This window comes from Peromyscus californicus, unplaced genomic scaffold (assembly GCF_007827085.1).
Source record: "Peromyscus californicus insignis strain IS unplaced genomic scaffold, ASM782708v3 Scaffold_7__1_contigs__length_154581171, whole genome shotgun sequence".
NCBI lineage: Eukaryota > Metazoa > Chordata > Mammalia > Rodentia > Cricetidae > Peromyscus > Peromyscus californicus.
Window position 1 is genome coordinate 5,972,265 of NW_026294595.1, and position 20,879 is coordinate 5,993,143.

Below are 20,879 nucleotides of genomic sequence, written 5' to 3' on the forward strand. Positions count from 1 at the left end.
TGGATCTCTCTAAGTTCTGGTCTACAAGACAGCTGGGATACATGGAGAAATCCTGTCTTGAAAAACCAAAAAATAAAATAAACAAATGTTCACAAAATACTTCTGTATTTTATAGGATAAGTCTTTTAAAAGAGAATATACTTTAAATATGTAGATGGGCATACTCAAGTTGTTCTTCAAAATATTATTTCTACTTCCCAAATCAGTGTATAAATATGCTTCTTCTCTCTGCTCCTTATTACATAAAAGCTTTCCTCAAACAGTAGTAGGAAGAGGGCATATGTCACGATGGAGGAGTAAAGGGCCTGAGCAGGCAGGTGGACACATGGCTTATAAATATTGGGAACAGGGCTGGGGATGCAGCTCAGTTGAGTGTTTATCTAGCATGCAGAAAAGCCCTGAGTTCAGTCCTGGCCCCATATAAACCAGGTATGGTGGCGCATACCTCTAATCCCAGAACTCAGGAGGTGGAGGCAGGAAAGGGGGAAAATAGAACAAAAATAGCATACCAACTAAAAACCAGAAAACAGCTACCTAGATGGGTATGAGGGAAGGACAGAGCACACAGCAAGCTCCTGTCTGGTGAACTGTGCAAGTGAAGAACAGTGATGGTGATGGATTTGAGTCCTGTTTGTGAACACAGGTCCATTTAAACTTAGCAGCAGACCCTTGGAGGCCAGGTTCTGTATACATGCTTTTGTACACACACTTTTCTTCAATTTGCCTTCCAAGAGCTTCACCTAGGACCTTAATAAAACGTCTACAGAAACATGTGTCTGAAGATGTTCACCACGGTCTTGTTTATTACAACAGAGCTCTAGAAGTGACCCCACAGTCAAGTGAGTGGTAAACATGTTGGTGATAAAATTCTTGCATGCTGGAAAAATCTTGCATAAATACTTACCGTTTCTAAAACTGCTTGGGGTATATGCTTAAAATTTACCAGTTTTAGTTAAAGCCAAGTATGGGTGCTAGGTATGATTTAAAAACAAAACAAAACAAAACAGGACACAAATCATAGTTTGTCATTGTTGGTCTGTGGATCTGAACTTGCAAATGACCTCTGTCTTTTGTGCTTATCTTTGCTTTCTTCATCTCTTAAATTTTCTGGTTAGAGATGAAAAGACTGTGCACTTGTACACCTGCATGTCTTTCTCACCTGCCCCCATCTCCATCTCCATCACTACAGCCCTCTCCAGGCCCACCCCTCACAGACCGCTGCCTCTGAGTTCTAGTGGGCACCATTGCTTGACAGGGGTTCCCTTTGTCACTCCACTCAGAAGCCAAGCTCCCTGCACTGGCTGGCATCCTAGGCCCTTCCTCTCTTGCCCCAGCACTGAAGTCTGGTGGTCCACACCTGGTTGTCTGTCCTCACTACAGCACCACACAGCCCTCCTCTAACCCCGTCAGCCACTTAGCTGTTCTGATCATGGCATACAGTGACACTTCAGTCCTGCCTTACCCAGTCAGGGCCCTCCCACTGGAGTCTCTATGCTCTGAGCTGCAGCCATCACTACAGCTACCTTCCAGTCCCGATTCCCCCCCCCCCCCCCCCCCCCCCCCCGGAGCTGAGGCCTGAACCCAGGGCCTTGCGCTTGCTAAGCAAGCGCTCTACCACTGAGCTAAATCCCCAACCCCCAGTCCCGATTTTTTGGAGGGTTCTGTCTCCTTTGGTTTCTTCCTCTAGGCCAGATATGGACTTACAGTGCCTGGACCCTGCACAGAGTAGGGTTTCATGCAACTCTGTTCAACTGACTGTTGCCTCAGAGCCTCCGCACACTGGGTGTGCAGGTCCCTCATTGGCTCTGCCCCTTCTAGAATCATGCCAGGAGAATGTATGAGGTTTTGGCACACGAGAATCTGTTGAATTACACATTTGGTGCATCACATTTGTGATTGTGTGGCATAGAAAGTGCACATATTAAATATATGCTTTGCAAGCTTCTGTTTGGTGCCCAGAATAACTGTCTTCCAGAAGCAACTGGTAAACATTTGAGTCTGAACTTAATTTTGACAAGTCTCTGGAAAAAAGGATTCTATGGAAACAGAGGCGTGACCTGCAGGCAGCCATGGCTAATTACACTGATGCACTATTTCTGTGACACTCCTGCTTAACAAAATGGCCAATTGCTTATTCTCAGTATCTATTTCTATTTGTGAAGCAACAGTATTTTAGTCAGGAGAAGGTGTGTTCTTGTACAGCAAGCTTGCTTTGTTAACTTCAGGCTGTCCTTCAGTATCTCTTCTCTTGTCAAGTGAGTGGTTTCCACACCTCCCCTTCTTTCCCACTGCACATGACTGTTCTCTGTGTGTCTTCTCTCTGCCATGCTGTCCTGATGTCAATGAGGCATCAACGAGAAGCACTAAGTGCTCTCTAGCATCCTTTGGCTGGCTGCTTCCTGTGTTTCCTTGGGCTGAGTGGGCCTCGTGTTGATAGACACTTTCCTGGTGCCACCAACAGACTCAGGGCCCAGGAGGTTGTTGGTGTAAGTGAGAGGCCTTGCATGAATACAGTTCTACACTAAAGCTACCTTCGTGGCTGGCCCATGCCCCTCAGGCGTAGTCGGACTCTACATCTTGTATTATTGGCAAGCCTCTTTTAGAAAGTGACGTTTGGTATGACAGCAGATATCAGAAAATCCTCCTTGTGTTGGGCTTGGCTGGGAGTGTGGATTTATGGAAGGTGTGGTCAGTAGACACTTTGAACTTCTGTCCATATTTCCATCTGTCTGTCCGTTCTACCACCCATCTTCTCCCCACACCTAGATCCTCCCTGAGGCACCTGCAGAGACACTGGCGTGTGTAGTGGACCCAGTGCTGCTCTGCATGATGAGGACGGGGTCTGTTCCTCTTCTCTGCATTGTGTATGCTAGAGGAGGCAGGGCAGACACGGGGCCCATCTGGGCTTGGGAGCCACAAGGAACTGTCCCCCTCATGTGACCCTAGGCCATTTTCTCAAAGCTGCCTGGCCTCGTGGAAATCCTACAGTGATGGTGGGCAAAGGGTGATCTGGGCAGCCTGGCTTTAACCACTTCTCTGGTATGTGTGTGTATGTGTGTGTGTGTTTGACTCTACAGGTCAGTTTTTTGGGTCGTACGAGAAATTCTAACAGCACAGACTTTAAAAATAAGGGCAGAAATCCTGAGCCATTTTGTGAAAATAGCCAAGGTAAGCTGTTTGTTTGTTTATTTCTCAAAATGTGTTTCCTCGGAACTTTGGCAGGTGCTTTGCCTTGGGCCTGCTAGAAATGGGGACAGGGGTCCCCACCACAGGTGGAAGGCTGTGGCTGGACCTCTCCAGGCAGAGCCAGTTGTGAGATCCGCCTGGCTGCTCACACTTTATGTGAGCCTGAGAAATATGCCCCCTTCCCATCTCATAATTCTGTGGCCACTCATTCCCCTTACTTGAACTTCAGTCTCTGCACGTGGCCCAGGGGTCCCTGGAATCCATCCATTCTCCTTTGGGTTTTGCCAGTGCTAGGGGCTGACAGGTTGTAGTTAGCCCCATGCCTTGATCTAGTCATGTCCTGCACAGTTGTATCAACAGGGCCCTCACACCCATTCTGAGCGAAGGCCTGGACCAGTTGACCCTGCGCCCCTCTCATGGGCTCTGTCCATGCTGCTCGGCAGGCTCCAGCTTCCCCTCCTGTCTTCTCATCTGTGCCGTGCTGTGACTTTCCTGGCCCACTGTCACGCTCAGGAGCAGTCCCGTGCTCCCACTCCCTGGGCCTGCCAGACTCTCCTTGGCAGCATTGTTCTGCCTGGCTCATGGCTTCCTGCAGGTGCACATCTGTTGTCCTCCCACCATGACCCTAGAGCAAAGCTGCCTGGACTCAAGGCCCGCCGGTGCCAGGCTGTGCGGCAGCTGCTGTGCCAGAGTGATTGACTTCAGTACTGAAGGCTGTCGTCCCATTTGTACAGCAGGAAGGGGTGGTGAGGAGAGATGAGTGTCCATGCTGAGGGCTCCAGCCAGCCAGCAGAGCAGGACTCACAGCCATATGCACTCCAGTGGGGCTGCTGCGCCTCCCATCCCCAGAAGCTTAAGCAGTCTCTAACTCTGTCAGGGGCAGAGTCACTGTCCTGTGGATTCTCCAGAAACACTTGGGATTGGTGCTGGGTTTTGTGCTGCTTGAGGGTGGGTCAGAAGAGGATGCTGGGCATGCCTCAGTCCTTGTAGGGCTTTCTGTTTGGAAATGAGCATAGTCCCCACCCAAGGAGCCCAAACAACCCCCGTAGTCTCTGCCCTCTCCCTCAGTGAGGCTTGTCATGTTGGCTGTGCACCACGTGTGCCTTTGGTAGGCCCCCCTCCCTGAGTGTTGGTTTTCCAGTCTCTAAAAGAGAAAGGGGCAGGTTAGGTAATCCCTGAGAGGCCTTGCCACTGGAAGGAAAGTCTGTGGCAGGCACAGCAATTCAGATGCTCAGCTGAAATCTCCCTGGGAGCATCTATTCTTACACACAGGAAATAATCAAAGAGTATTACAAGATGTCTGAAATGAAACACTAGGTTTGTGTGGTCAGGGCCCTGTTTCCAAGTAGGAGCAGAGCTGTAGGGTCAGACCCAAAGGCTTTTATTGATTTATTTATCATGCCTACTGTGCTAGGCTTTGTGCAAGGTACAGGTCTGGGGTGGTCGATAGCACTTGGTCTATGCTCTCACAGGACACACATGGGAACACAGGCATTTGAGAACATGATTAGAAAGGGCCTGGTAGGGGAAGGGCTACCTGAGGCTGAAGGTACCCAAGACAATCAGTGAGAGAGTGGGGGCGAGTCTTCCAGATAGAGAAGACTGAGACCTGCCCAGCTGGGCAGTTGACATGTTCACCTCAGGTGGCCAGACACCATAGTCACCACCCTGACTTTAACTCTGGGGACACTGAAATGCAGAAGGCCAGGGTAACGTGCCAAAGGAACACAAGAAGAAGGAGCTGGAGTGTGTCCATAGAATCTTGTTGCTAAGCCAGGCTTCACTGCCCCCTAGGAGTGAGAAACAGGACCCATCCATTAGCAAGTATGCCTCGGCATGAAAAACAAGACCAGCTAGTTTCCTGCCCTGCCTCTGCTCTCTCTTTCTGTGGCCCTCTGTGGTAAAGAACTGCTCTGAGACTGAAGTGACACCGTATGTCCTCACTCATTTGGGGTCTGGTTCAAAGGCTCACAGTCAAGGGTCTGGGAATCCTGAGATTGCCTTCCCAGCTGAGAGCCATTACACAGATTGATAACATCTTCCCTGGCCTCTTTCCCATCCAGGGTTAAGGTAACCGCTGTGTGAGCTGCCAGTGCGGTCGGCACACTGGGGTCTTCTCACAGAAGCCTGTTCAGGGTCAGCTATAAAAACATAAAGGGATTAGCCAGTCTCAGGCCTTGCTTCTGTCCAGCAGTCAAACAAGTCAGATTATGAAAATTGGCAAGTATTTTTTAGATGGAGACTTACCTTCTGAAAAAATGGGAGGGAAAGAGCATATGTTTCCTATGAACTTCCTAGAACTATGTTTTCTATGTGAGATATTTTAAGTGTAACTGAATTTCATAAATATGACAACATTTGGCAACACTCAAGCATGTTTTTGTTCTGTTGTCTATGGCAGCAAAATAATATATTCCATATCTTTTTGTTTCCCCAGAAACTTCTAGAACTCAACAACCTTCATTCTCTCATGTCTGTGGTATCAGCATTACAAAGTGCTCCCATCTTCAGACTGACAAAAACCTGGGCTGTAAGTTAACGTCCCCTAGTCTGACCTTTTGATTTTGGCCATCCTGTACTTGCCGAGTGTCTACATGGCTTAAGCCCTGGGCTTCTCTCACTGAATGTGTGCTTTGTTAAAGACAGTCACTGGGAACTAAGGAGATTCTCTGGGCATCCCCACAGCCTCAGGGACCCCAGCCCCACTTGGGTTCCAGGGATTGGGGAGGGAGGGTGCTAGTGTGGCTGGGTTTGGAAGCCCTCAACAGTTCTTCCTGGACCTGTCAACATCATCTGTGCTGACTGGGCTCAGCATGTGACTTCTGCCCTTGGCTTGGCCAGTTTTTTGTCTCTGGCAGGCTCAAAATTGCCCTTGAGAAGGTTTGGGGATTGATGGCCTGCAGCTGCCCTGGGTCACTGCCTTATAGCTCCCAGTTCTCTGAAGAGACCTGTGACCCTCATGTAGGAAAAAATGATTTCTTTCCTTTTGCTTCCTCTTTTTTTTCATCCTGAGGCCTTGGATAATTTCAGCTCAGAGGTGGAGTCTGATAGTTATATAATTGAGTCTGTAGGAAAGTTTTTCTGCTGTAAAAATACTTTAAAAATATCTCAGACCTCTTTATCCTCCTTAGCTGGCACAGTGCCTGACATGGGAGAAGTATTGCTATTTCCATAGCTCATTAGTGTTTACCTCCTGGCCTGCCTGGTCCAGAATCTCTCATAGGGGCACAGCCCAGGCCTTTCAAGACCTGTTTATGGCCCCAGAACTGACAGAACTGTATAGAATTGCTAGACATGTTTCTTTGACTGGTTTCTAACTTTGTTTCTGCCAATCTGGGACTGGACTCTGTTTCCTACTTGACTGGCTCAGGGTCCTTTTAGATGCATAAGGATTGTGTTGTAGACAATTGAAAATGAGCCTTGCAAGACACCTGGCTGGAGCAGAGTGCTGTGAGAAGTGCCAGCCTGGAGTCTGGGAACCAGGTTTCCGTTCATAGGCCATTCAGAGCCTGGGCCTCCTTTCCCATCTCTGTTCTGGACAGTTGACTTGGAGTAGTGGGTTTCTGTCAGTGCTTTGTGGAGCCCCTTCGAGTTGTCTTAGGGACCATCCGGAGCTGCAGGAGAGGAGTGAAGGTGCCACCCAGATGACCCAGCCTCCACCAGAGCAGCCTGTTTGCATCCGGGGTTTCTGGGTGCATTGCAGATGAGCCATGGTTTTGGAGGTCAAAGCAAGTTTGGAAGCTCTGTCTCTGCAGTCGCCGCCAGCCCTGTGATTCTAAGGCCATCTCAGCAGTGAGGCTTTTTTCAGGGTTTTTTGGAGATTCTTTTTAAAATGGCTTTTCCACCATTGAGATGCTGTTACTGTTCTTGGGCTGCCGGGAGCCATGCAGGCACCCAGAGGGCTGAGCTTCGACTCTTGTGTGCATTGACCTTCTTGTGGCAATGCTATGACTTGTGGTGGGGGAGCTCCTTGGGGAGGTACAGGTGAGTAAAATGAAAGGAGCTGAGGTTATTTCCAAGTCCTGCACAGAAAGTTGACCTACCCGGGGACAAGCAGGACTCTCAGTGAAGTGTCGTCAGTGTACCCAGAGGGTGCTGTCTGCTGCTAGGGCTGTGGACAGTGTCAGGCCAGAGCAGCATTAGAACTGTGTGGTTTGTCACGTGCGACTCACTGGACTGGACCCTGCAGTTTTGGGTCTCTGCTCTAGTGAAAATGAACCCCCACACTTGGGGAGCCTGGACCAACCACTCACCCCGGACTGCTGTCTGCCACCTCGGGGTGTGTGGCTGACAGAATGTAAGGAACTGCAGTCCCGTCCTACCAATGATCAGGAGACTTGGGGGCCACAGTCATCTCTTTTTCTCAGAAACCATCCCACTTTGTCTAAGGGCTGGCAGCCGGGCTGCTCCCCTGACTACAGAAGGCCACTTGCCAAGACAGAATATGGGAAGACACAACATTCTAGGGAATAGAAATGTCAGGGAGAGAAGGGAGACAGCACCCGTGGGACACAGCCTGGTCCTGCTGGACCCTATAGTCTGGTTGCCACTGTGTGGGCACTTGTGATGGTGGAAGGTGTGGTGACGTCAGGCCCATGCAGGTAGGGCTGTATACTGCTTACAAAGTGTCTGACCCACTGCATGTGGCTGGGCCACTGAGCATGCTTTGCCTCTTGAGTGTTGTCCTTAAGAGTGCACTGAAACCCTGGGTATCTGGGAAGCCTGAAGGTAAGGCAGCAGTGTTTAGGCACGGGAGGAAGGCTGCTGCCTGGCTGAACTGTTGCTGTCTTTAGTTCTGGTCAGCCAGGCCATAGCTGGGCCAGGGGAGCCTGGGAGCCTGCCCACAATAGGATCTAGATAAATGCTGGCTGAATCCATAAACAGGGAGTCATGGTCAGCCTGGAAAACACAAGCAATGACTGATTTATTCCAGAGGTGGGGCCACTTTGGAACACTGCCACCTCCAATCTGTGAGGCCTAAGCAAGAAGCTGTCCCAGCCAACTCTGATTCCTGAGCACACAGGAAATCACCTTGTAGCCCTCAATCATTCTGCAGATCAAATACCTGTCGAATGTCTCCTCCAGGCCATGGCTCAGGCCTTGTGCTCATGGCTTTCATGTTGTCTGGGAAAGACACAGCCCATTCTTAGAAATTAGCATGTGCTTCCTGGCTGGCACAGAGTGAGCACGGAGCAGCGAGACGGGAGTAAAATCAGACTATAGCAGGTGTAGATGGAGGAGGATGGCAGCTTTGGCACACTCAGGGGAGTGCCCCAAGTGAGGCCCTTTATGCCAAGGCTTGAATGATGAGAGCAGGAGCAACTACAGAGGGTGAAGGGATGGTGCTAGCTGGTGCCCAGGCATACAGGAGGAACTTGGTGTTGTTAAGGGACCCGAAGTTCAGTGTGACTAGCTCAGCCTGGGAGAGAGGCCAAGTACCATTCTAAGTGTCAGAAAGGCTCTGAACAGGAGATGGACACAGTCTGTTTAGTGGCTCTTGCTTTTTTGTTCTTTAATCATTGCTACTAATGTGTAAAAAACAAATTAGGAGAAATGGAGACGGGGGGGGCGGGGGGTGGCGTGCAGAGAGATGGCTCAGCGGTTAAGAGCACTGACTACTCTTCCAGGGGACCCGGGTTTAATTCCCAGCATGACAGCTCACAACTGTCTGTAGCTCCAATTCCAGGGGATCTGACACCCTCACAGATATACATACAGGCAAAAACATTAGTGCACATAAAATAAAAATAAATAAATCTTTTTAAAAAAAAGCCGGGCGGTGGTGGCGCACGCCTTTAATCCCAGCACTCGGGAGGCAGAGCCAGGAGGATCTCTATGAGTTCGAGGCCAGCCTGGACTACCAAGTGAGTTCCAGGAAAGGCGCAAAGCTACACAGAGAAACCCTGTCTCGAAAAATCCAAAAAAAAAAAAAAAAAAAAAAAAGAAAGGGAGACCAGGACTAGAAACCAGGGGCCAGTTAGTGAGTGAGGGCGGAATCTGGAAATAAGTGTACGAGTGTGGCAGGGGGCTCAGAGAATAGAGCGATATACAAAGTATGTTCTGAGGAGAGGGCTCCAGGAGGTACAGTGGATAGAATGTTGAGGGAGGAGCGGTAGGAAGGGGGCACCCCCAGGGTTAGCCTGAACAGCTGGGAAACTGTCAAGATCTCCTTTATGACCAGAATGATCCTGGAAGAGGCTGGCTTATTCCTGAGATATTTGGGCCATGGGATTTGTGAAGTGTCGGGGAGTCACCTATTAACATTCCATGTGCCACACGCATGTTCTGCTTGCCCTGTGCACATGCCCAAAGTGATTCTCTTTTTCCTACTGAATTGATCCAGAGTTTGACTCACTTGCAGCAGCAAAGTGAAAGCTGAAATCCTTGGCATGGAGGAGATCACCACTGCCAGGCAGGGGCTGGTCTGTAGGGTGTGACCTGGAAGGGCACCTTACAGGTCACTGTTCTCACTCTCCCATCTCCAGTGAGGCAGGGTCACTGAGCGCTGCACTCCAGAGGACAGCTCTTCCACCTAGACCTAAAGCGACGATGTGGCAGACACCTGAGGCCGGCAGATGTGTGGATGTGACACTCTTGTCCAGGAAGTGCTGCTGCTCCCTATGCCTTTAGGAGCACTATGGCAACTCCCCTGTGACGTGGTAGAGAAGCTGGGGAGACCTGGGCTGCCGGTCTCAGATGGCTTTGGGCCTTGATCTAGAGGGAAGTTGAGCCGGGGGAGGCAGATTAGGAGGTGGGAGGCCGGTCACTGCTCCTGTCACCGTGCAGGAGCCGACCTGGAACTGCTCTTAGACGTCTGCAGTGTCTCGGGGAAGCTGACATTCCCCTCATCTGCCCGATAGTGCTACAGCCCTGGGCACTGCCCATCCTCCTCATCCGGAAGCCTCTCTCCCGGCTGGGTCTCCTTCCACTCTCTGACTCTGACTTATTGGGTGACCGTGGCTGTGGAGGTTCTGCAAGGTTCTGACCTCAGTCCTCACTTACCGTTTCTTCCCTTGGTGAGCATACCAGCTTGGGGAGCTTCCGCTGTCCCCATGTCATCCAAGCCTAGACCTCTCTCCTGAACCGCATACCCTCTGCAGAGCCTGCTCCACTCAGCCCTCAGCTGTCTCCTTTGACCTCACACTCTCCTGCATGTCTGAAGTCAGACAGTGACTCCAGGAAAGAGACAGAGTGCCAGGACACTCTCCTCACAACCGTGTTTTGACCTTTGGGCAAGTGGTAGCTGAGCTGATAAGGAATGAGGCCTTCCTTCCCTGGCTCCTGCTACACCCTGTGAACGCAACAATGCCGCATAAACTATAGCCATGTTAACACAGCATAAGCAGAGCCGTGCTGCAAGCCAAGAAAGAGAAGTCAGCGTGGGCTAAAAATAAAGCATGCTCTCACAGTCTGAGCCATGACCTGTTAAGATGATCCAATGTGACTAGGTCTTTGCAGCTAGGGCCAGGACTTGAGGGGACAGTCCCAGCTTCGGGCCCCACCACAGGGGTGCTAGAAATAAGCTGCTTCAGCCATCTGTTGTCATGTTACCCCAACAGAAACTGCTCAGCAAGAGGGCCCAAAGTGAGGGAAGAGGCCTATGATATTTCTCATCCAGCTTATACCTTGTGTGGCTATGCTTTGGGGTCTAAATGCATTCAGCGTGTAAGTGTGAGAGGACCCAGGCTACATAGAAGAAATGAGGGATCTGGAAACTGAGAAACTGGCCTCTTAAATCAGAAGCTGCGCTCGGCTTCCCTCTTATGGTGAGGATTAAAGTAGATGATGTTCAGAATTGTGTCCAACACATAGCATGATTTTCAGCTCTTCTAGGCTCTTCTTAGATGGAATGCAGAAGCCGATCCCTGAAGGCAGACCCTTGTTTATGACCTGGACTATCATGGACTTCCACCAGCCTCTTTTCTTTTGGTTTTACCAGTCCCTTCTCACATCATGCTGGAGTGAGCCCCTACCCACACCCCCACAAACACACAGTTCTAGGGTTTGGACACATACTTAAAGAGAGCTGTGGTTGTCCCCCTTGCCCGGCCCTGCTCCCTGCCCATACCTTGCTTGGTCTGAGGTCCCACATCCCGCTGCTTCTCCAAAGCAGGATGTTTGAACATGACTGCTGATACCACTCTTTCCTTTGGAGTTGCTGTGAGATGCTCATTTCAGCACCTCCAGCATTGTGGGAAGGATTACCAGCCAGTCTTCAACCATTTGTGTGTCTTGTCCTCTATTTATTTCAGTGATGCTTTTGAATAAAGGGAAAATTCTGTATTTGAATTAGAGGGTTGGTATATGCTCATGGGTGATGCACCTGGGGTGTAGCTCATGGGCACTGAGTGTTTTGCTGAGCACCAAGAACCTAAGAGAGGCCTTTGAAACACCAAATGGTTCCTCTTCGACTTCAAACCCACCTCCTGATTAAACCAGTCTTTGCCAGCTCATCAACTGTTTTTCCCAGTAGCCCAGCCATTCAGAGCCCCAAGTCATGTACACAAGGAATGCAGGAGCTGGCCAGAGAAGTTTCCTGTTAACACAGCCACCGTCGGCTCGGTCTTCCCTTTTCATTGGTATTTGTTGTTCATGGTTCTTAGCCTGTGATTGGTACCCTGTTTGCTGAAGTTGAGCTATAAAGTAACTGAGAAGCAGAATAAGCTGTCAAAATGGTGGGCCATATGACCTGGTATGGCCATAACCATGGCCAAGTTAATACCAAACGTCACCAAAAGTCAAGTTTCCCTCCTTCCCCTACCTTTCTGTTCTTATCCAAAGGAATACTTCCTGTATTTTAGCCAAACTGTTGTTCCCCTCAAACATCACTCAGTATTCCTACCTCCAGGCCCCTTCTCCTGCCTTCTGTGGTGTCTGGAGCTTCTCCAGGCCCTCTGTACTGAAGGTCCTCTCCTCAGAATGGCTTTGTGCCACCCCTTTCAGCCCTCTTGAAGTGCTCTGTACCTTCCCTGCCTCTGCGGGCCCTTCTCAGTGCTCAGCCCCGATGAGCATGCAGAATGCCTACTCTCAGACCAGCTCTGGAGTCCTGGTGAGCCCTGGGCAAATGTGTGTTAGGAGGTAGATCTTTGCCTCCCGTCCACGGGCGCTGAGCGGTCCTCCCGTCCACGGGCGCTGAGCGGTCCTCCCGTCCACGGGCGCTGAGCGGTCCTCCCGTCCACGGGCGCTGAGCGGTCCTCCCGTCCACGGGCACTGAGCGGTCCTCCCGCTGGAATTGAAGTTGGATTTGGAGCCAGTTTTTTGTTTGTTTGTTTTTTGTTTTTTTCCCAAGACAGGGTTCTTTGTGTAGCCTGGGCTGTCCTAGAAGTAGACCAGGCTGGCCTCAAAAGAACTCACAGAGATCCACCTGCCTCTGCCTCCTGAGTTCTGGGATTAAAGGCTTGTGCCACCAGTGCCGGCAATGGAGCCAGTTTTAACATATCTGGAGCAGCAGGCTCTTTGTTCAAAATAGACTCACGTAGGAGGAAATGTTATTTTTTTTCCCTCAAGGCAAAGGAACACAATACCAATGTCCTCATAAAATGGGATTGGAGGGATTTTCTTTTGCTCTCCGTGGAGTTAACCTCCAGATTGGAGCTACTTTTACTAGACTGGGGAGGAGCTCTCGGGGAGTCTGATAGGTGCTGCACAGGTGGCCCTGGGAGCATGAGGAAAACAGTTTATGTCCAGGACATTTCTCCGAGGTCTGGGATCCTCCTGGCTTTGACTGTCTACCTTCTGAGTGTTATCCTTTGGAGCGATCGCTGGGCAGTGTGAAAATGAGTAATTCAGAACTCCATTTTTACCTTGTAATTTGAGTTCATGTTGTGAGTGTGGTCGGACTTGTCTCAGTGCTGATCATATGTAACCTGCTTCCTGCCTTTGCAGGAGAGGCTTCTGTTTTTAGCCTGTTTTGTTGACGTTTTTTAAAATAGCTCTGGGGTTTAGTCCCTGCCTTAAGTGTGACAGTTAGCTTTCTTTTGTTTTAACACACCAATTTCTAATTTTGACTATTAAGCTGTTCCCACCTCCCTGCTTTCCTAGCCTCTTGCATGGAATGTTAGCTCATTTATGCTGGGATTCTTGGTTTAATTGTGAGTGATTTTAGCAGCACAGATTTTCCTTTCAATACAGTACTCTCCAAATAGCCGGTTCAGCTTCCTGTGATCTCATGTGTGTCTTATCAGAAATCCAAGGTCTTGGCTCTTGTTACCATTATCACCTGAGGATTATTGAATGCTTGGAAGTTTCTAACAGACCTGGTTTTCCCATCATCACTGTTATCTTTTTTCTCTATTCTTTAATCTAATTGCATTTCAGTTGCGTTCCTTCTGTGGGGAGGGGCCTAGGGGGGCCTGGGGAGGGAATTTGGGAGGAGAGCAAGTTCAGCCAGCACCACTCTGCCCTCACAGGATTCATTTGCCAAGTGAAACACCAAAGCACCCGCATGGTAAGTTGGAATGATGGCAAGTATGGACGATGCCCCAACACTTCTCCACTTGACTGTGTTTCAAAGTCACAATCTTCCCTCTGCAGCAGATATTTGGCATTAGAGCTGTGACTTTGTAGCTTTCTTCCTTGACACTGATTTATATAGCCAACGAGATGAAAAATTATTTTTAAATGCCCCCATTTTATTTTTCACTGATTCCATACTGAGTTCCTGAGTCCTCTGGCTGTCCTAGGCTGTGGCTTCTTCTTAATCTCCTTTCTTTACCTTGTTTCCTGAGCACGAATGGCGGCAGTGTATGCCTGACTCTCGGGTGAGCAACTGCTGGATATCCTTACATGTAGTTCTTAGGGCCTTTTCCTGAGGCTTCTTATAAATGCTGAGATCTAAAGGGTTGCAGTTGCTAGTTCTACCTGTAATAAAAGTTTAAACATGTGTAAGTAAGTGCTGCTGTTTTCTGAATAAGCAAACCCTATTTTTAAAGACCTAAATCTGAAAAGAATTTTTATCAGCATAATACATGCACATTAATTTAAAAAATCACCAAGTACTGAAAGGCTTATTGAAACCCCAATACCCCTGCTTCTCCACTCACTGCCCTTTCCACTCCCTCCTCCCTAGGGGCAATCCTTCCTGATTGGTGGTTTCTTCTTGGAGTTCATGCCACAGTTCCACCTGTGTGTGTTTGCTACAGTTTCTTGATCCACCTACTTTAGGTAGTGTATAATATACATATTAGCTTAGTTTTCTAGATCCTTCCTCCAAAAACCCATCTCAGTAGTTCAACCATTTTTGCTAAATGAGTATTCAGGGTCTTAATGACTAACATTGTGTAAGCAGGCATTACTGTACCGTCAGTAGGTAAACCAGGAGTACTCTGTGTTTTTTTGAATAGTTTACCTGGTCGTTCCAATTCTATTCTTAAAAAAGTTCCAGGACATGCAAGCAACTTCCAAAAAATTTGTGAGTTGACAGAAACAGCCAGCTGCCTGGACAGTCACCTGAGGTTTCTCCACAGTGTTGGGGCATCATCTTCAGCCTATAGGCTTAGCATATCTGACAGACTCATTTGTGAAGTAGGATGTACACAAGGTCGACAGTTCAACCTCACATTGGGTGAGAGCAGTCCATGTACCAGAAACACCTGAATTCCACTAGTGTCATGTCATGATTCAGGATTTTAAATTCTGGAAATTGTTGTTGATTTTTTAATTCAGCTGTCCATTCTTGGCCGTGTCAAATACAAATGGACTAGACATTGTTTAGACATTTATTACTTGTATATATTGTATATAGTCATTGCACTTTTGTATATAATTTTTCTTTTGTTAGTTATAACCTTTTTCTTTTTTTTCCTTTTTATTAAAATAGAAAAGGGGAAAAAAAAAAAAAGATATTTTTGCAGAGGCTGGAGAGATGGCTCAGAGGTTAAGAGCACCGACTGTTCCTCCAGAGGTCCTGAGTTCAATTCCCAGCACCCACATGGTGGCTCACTACCATCTGTAATGAGACCTGGCTCCCTCTTCTGGCCTGAAGGGATACATGAAAACAGAACATTGTATATATAATAAATAAATAAATCTTTAAAAAAAAAAAAAAAAAAAAAAAAAAAAAAAAAAAAAGTTCCAGGACAGTGAGTTGGCTCAGCAGGTAAAAGTTTCCTTACCAAAACAGCCATCTATTCTCTGGACTCATATGTAATCTTAACAGTTGTTTATTTTTATTACATATACCATCCCTCATGTCACAGATGTGCTACCAGGCAGGTCTTCTTCTCGGCTGGTGTATGTGGACCACTTAAGTTCTTAAGCTCATTGGGTATCCCAGAATCCCTTTTATTGTTATTGAGTTAGGACCACTGACTCTTGTGTCCTGTGTCCTCTTTTCTGTTCCATTTCTTCATTTTAGTAAAGGAAGTTCTTGGGTAGTTGTTAAATGCATCATGGTAAAACCTGCTGAATTTCTTCATCTTAAAGCAACTTATAAATTATTCTTGAGAAATCTGATCATGACCCGATTTCCTTTGTTGGCACAGAATGGAGCCATTGAGGGAAGTTAAAAAGATCCAGCCTTCCCTAGTATGTGCATGTCCTCCAGGGAGGACATGGGTGACTGGCTGAACACCCAGCAGTATGTGCATGTCCTCCAGGGAGGACAGGCTGGCTGGATGAAAACCCAGCAGTAAGACATACTGCTTATACAGGTATTGGGTAGGCTGGTAAACATGGCAGGGAACACAGGCAGTGACCCAGTTAGGACCAGAGAACTAGCGGTGTGGGCTGTTGGGGCCTGCATGGCTCAGCCTTGGATTGAGTGAAGGCATCTGTTGTGGAATATTATTTTAAGGTGTGTTACTTTTGTTTATGTTGCAGCTGTTTAACTCTGTGAAGCCGTGTTACTGTGCCTGTCTAAAACACCTGATGGTCTAATAAAGAACTGAACAGGCCAATAGCGAGGCAGGAGAAAGGATGGGTGGGGCTGGCAGGCAGAGAGAATAAATAGAAGGAGAAATCTGGGAGGAAAAACATACCCAGAGAAGAAGGAGGACTTCAGGGGGGCCAGACACCGAGCCACACAGCCACACAGCAAGCCATAGAGTAAGAGTAAGATTTACAAAAGGAAGAGAACAGGAACAGCCCAGAGGCAAAAGACAGACGGAATAATCTAAGTTAAGAAAAACTGTCTAGAAACAAGCTAAGCTAAGGCCAGGCATTTATAAGTAAGAAAAGCCTCTGTGTATTTATTTAGGAACCGGGGGGCAGGCCCCCTAAAAGAGCAAAAACAACCAACAACATTTTGGTGTACCAACATCGTGCTTGAATATCCCCAGGGCCTGAGAAAGCCGAAAGAGAGAGAGAGAGAGAGAGAGAGAGAGAGAGAGAGAGAGAGAGAGAGAGAGAGAGAGAATGAGAGAGAGAGAGAGAGAAAGAGAGTGAGGATATGGCTCCTTTAAGAGTTTCAACTGTACAGTTTCTGTTGGTCAGTGAGCCCTTGAGCAGCTAGTACATTATAAGTAGGAACAAAAAACTAAGTAAAAACGCCTGCCACAGAGCAAGCATCAGCATTCTGGAGCTCTAGGAAGGTTGAATGCAGTTCCTGGTCAGACAAACCTCCAAACGGCCATGAATTTCACACTTGGTTTTCATGACCCAAGAAGCAGATGGAGCCAGCTGAGAGCCATGTGCGGAGGATTCAGGTGTAGGTTAGCAGTTTAACGGTTTGCTCATATGGTCAAAAAAGGCTGGTGATACACAATAAAAGAGGTCCAGATGGAAAAACCTCTAAACAGATTACAGTGTATTTAACAATGTGTGTAGGCTTAAGAAAAGAAAAAGGGTATAGTCATAGAAAAAAAATGAATAGTTTAAATATAAAAATAAAGTCTTTAAGGAGATTGTGAAAGTAGTATAGAAGAAAAAGCCACATAAGACGGGAAATACATAGGGAGTCTGGGTCCTGTATGTTATTGTATTGATTTTGAATTTTTTGATTGTTGAAAAGCAAAGGACAGCTTCAAAGAAACCTGGGATTGAAAGAGGGACTGTTGAAATAAATCAGCCTATACACTTTAGGAATGCCTTCATTTTTAAAAAGTAAAAAAATGTATTTGTCAAATGGAAATAAAAAGTGCTTTGGAGTTTTGTTCCCACAGGAGACCTGTGGATTCCTTCAGGGTTAATATGGATCAGATTTGATCAGACGAGACCTCCTGAACCTTGAGGTGATATCAGTCAGCAAAGGTTACTGCTGGTCTTCTCAAGACTTGATCATTATCTCAAAATTTTCTTGCTAGGACCTTAAAGATACTTCATCTACAGACAACAGGAAGCAAGTTGGAGAACACAATGTCCACATTCCCAAGAGGAGTGTGGGAGGCTTTTGATTATTTGGAGGGTTGTGGATATTTGTTATCGGTTAGGGGAATATAGTATATTGATACAAATTTAAAGTTATTTTTGTTACACTGTATATATGTTTCTACTCTTGTTTAAAGGATTTTTGTATATTGATAACAATTTAAGGTTATTTTTATTGCAACATATTGTATATATGTTTCTATTCTTGTTTAAGGTATTGTAACTATGCAGTTTATTTAAAAATGTAAGGTAAATTTCTAGTTTTTGAAAGCTGTTATTATAAACTATATAGGATGATCAGGAAACATAGGTCAGTGGTTAGTCATTTATAACAATCTAATTTGTAGATATGTTAGGTATGCTTTCCAGATCATATAGAGATATATTTTAGATAGATAGATGGTCTTCAAACCTTTCAAAGACCTATAGAATATGACATTTAAAATGTTTTGTTAACTTAGGACTTTTCATGATAATGAGACATATCTGCTCCTGGCAGCACCAATTTACTTCAGAGATGATGGGCATCGAAGAAACTCCTTATGGAATTTGCTTTCATTGTGGCAAGGTTAGCCACTGGGCAAAAAAACTGTTTTTGCCTTTGACTGCTGACAATGTGCTGTGCAGATTAGACATGCAAACACACAGGAAAAAGACTGTTGAGCTTTGCCAAAACAAGACAGGACAGTCATTCAAAATTCCTGCTTCACAGAAGAGTCTGCCAGATATTCTGCAGGATGCACAGGAAAGTAACTGCTGAACTTTGCCAAAACAAAGCAAGACAGTCCAAAATTCCTGCTTCATAGTAAAGTGTGCCAGATACTCTAGGCCTGTAGGCTGAAGATGGATGCCCCGACTTTACAGAGGAACTTTGGGTGACTGTCGAGGCAGCCATATGTCTCTGTTGTTAGATAATATTACATTCTTCTGGGTCTTTGATGAACTTGAAGACTAGATAGTTATAGTTGCAGTTTTCCTTAGTTATGATAGAAAGTAGATTATGTATAAAACTTTGGAGTCACTAAGATGTATGGATGGTGGAGTGCTTCCTCTGAGTTTGCTAAATGTAAATGGACTGAATATTGTTAATTAATTCTTATTTGATAACTGTTTTGTTGTATAGTTTTACTGTGTTAAAGTTAAAGCCTTTCTTATTTAGACAAAAAGGCCATGTTGGGGAATATTATTCTAAACTGTGTTACTTTTGTTTATATTGCATTTGTTTAACTCTGTGAAGCAGTTACTGTACCTGTCTAAAATACCTGATGGTCTAATAAAGAATTAAATGGTCAATAGCAGGGCAGGAGAATAGGTAGGGGGCTGGCACGCAGAGAGAATATATAGAAGGAGAAATATGGGAGGAAATATGAAGTAGCCAGAGAAGAAAGGATTCAGGGGCCAGCCACCCCATTACACAGCAAGCCAAGGAGTAAGAGTAAGATTTATAGAAGTAAGAGAACAAAAAAAAATCCAGAAGCAAAGGTAGATGGAATAATTTAAGTTAAGGAAAGCTGGCAAGAAATAAGCCAAGCTAAGGCCGAGCATTTATAATTAAGATAAGCCTCTGTGTCGGATTTATTTGGGAGCTGAGTGGCAGGCCCCCAAAAGAGAAAACAACCAACAATAGGCATCAGGATTTGTTTGACATCTGGATGAATGTAGATGATTCGAAGAAGTAAGTGGGGTTCTAGATTGTATCAGTTAAAAAAAATCTAGGTGTGTTGGTGCATGCCTTTAAACACGGTACTTGGGAGGCATAGGCAGGTGGATCTCTGTAAGTTTTAGGCCAACCTGGTTTACATCGTGAATTCCAGGACAGGCAGAGCTGCTGTGGATATTGCTCTATATAAATAAAGCACTGATTGGCCAGTGACTAGGCAGGAAGTATAGGCGGGACAAGGAGAGAGGAGAATTGAGGAAGGAGGAAGGAAAGGGAGACCAGCTGGAGCCACTGCCAAGACAAGGAAGATGTAAAGTACCGGTAAGCCACGAGCCACGTGGCAAAGTAAAGATTAATAGAAATGGGCTGGATATAAGAGTGAGAGCTAGACAATGATAGGCCTGAGCTAATGGCCAAGCACTTTAAATAATGTAAGAGTCTGTGTGTTTATTTTATAAGTGGGCTCCAGGACTGGCGGGACTTGGCGGTGGGAGCTGGAGAAAAATTCTCCAGCTACACAGAGCTATGTAGAAAAATCCTGTCTAAAAACAAAACAAACAAACAAAAAAAGAACAAAAAAAAAAACCAAAATCAAATGCTGCCTCCCTATGCCTTTTTTTTCCAGCATTAAAAATATTATGTAATTTATGTGTATGGGTGCTTTATCTGCATATATGTGTGTGCACCACTTGCATCCCTGGTGACCAGGGAGGCCAGAAGAGGGCATTGGAATCCCTTGTGACTGGAGTTACATATGGTTGTGAGCTGCCATGTAGGTGCTAGGAATCAAACCTGTGTCCTCTGCAAGAGCAGCCAGTGTTCTTAACTACTGAGCTATCTCTCTCCAGCCCCAGTGTATTGCTCTTCTTGATGATACTTCTCTTGCTGATAGTTCACTTACCATTCCTTGGGTCCTTAGTTTCTGTTCACCCCACTTGCTATGCTGCTATAAAATACATCTGTTCAGCCTCTCCATTGACCCCTGGGTCCCAGAGATATATGGACAAGTCACCTACTCCTAGAGATGGTGAACCTGAAATACAGGCAACATTCTTGGCTCCTTTATGCCTCTGGGTTCACAGAGGCCAGCTGAGTTATATGCAACAGTGTTTTATACATAACCATAGGAAGACAGCATAATTTCCTGCCCACTTGTCACTGTGATGAAACAAGCCAGTTAAGCAGAGCTGTTCCTAGCATCTGTGTAGTGTCCCTGCCCATGTGTGTCCTTGTAAACAGAAGTTTTCTGCCCCAAATGCCCAGTCCCAAATAACTGACTCAGAGAATGAATATGAATTATAAATGCTTGTCCGATAGCTCAGGCTTGTTACTAACTGACTCTTACACTTAAATTAACCTATTCTATTTATGTTTAGCCACATGGTTCATGGCGTGTTACCTCATTTTCTACATGTCCTGCTTGCTTGGCAGCTGGTTGGCATCTCTTCTGACTCTTCTCTCCTTCTTCCATGATCCTCAGTTTGGCTTTCCAAACCTAACTTCCTACCCAGCTACCAGCCTGTCAGCTTTTTATTAACCAGTGAGAGTAATACATATTCATAGTGTAGAAAGGACTGTTCCCCAGCATGTCTTGAATGTCTCCATGGGAAAATAAAAGCTTGTTTCTCATTGCCCATCTGCGTCAGTGCTGGAGCCTTCCCTTCAGAATGTACACCAGCTGTCACTACCCAGATTCAGTGGGCTCGCTCATGGCTGAATCATTGTTGGC

General features: G+C 46.5%; 1 protein-coding gene across 17 annotated transcripts in view; it reads left to right on the top strand.

Moving 5' to 3' along the window:
- The window catches only part of Ralgps1 (Ral GEF with PH domain and SH3 binding motif 1), a 243,215-nt gene that overhangs the window by 91,316 nt on the left and 131,020 nt on the right, over window positions 1-20,879 (top strand). For 10 of the 17 annotated variants that reach the window (XM_052723160.1, XM_052723159.1, XM_052723162.1 and 7 more), the window contains one exon: window positions 5,624-5,716. The exons of 2 other annotated variants lie outside the window; for them this stretch is intronic. In XM_052723160.1, the coding sequence (XP_052579120.1) occupies window positions 5,624-5,716 (93 nt within the window). Of the gene's footprint in view, window positions 1-3,056; window positions 3,169-5,623; window positions 5,717-20,879 lie in introns of those variants that run through there. 5 more of the 17 variants (XM_052723164.1, XM_052723165.1, XM_052723166.1 and 2 more) reach the window with 2 other exon arrangements.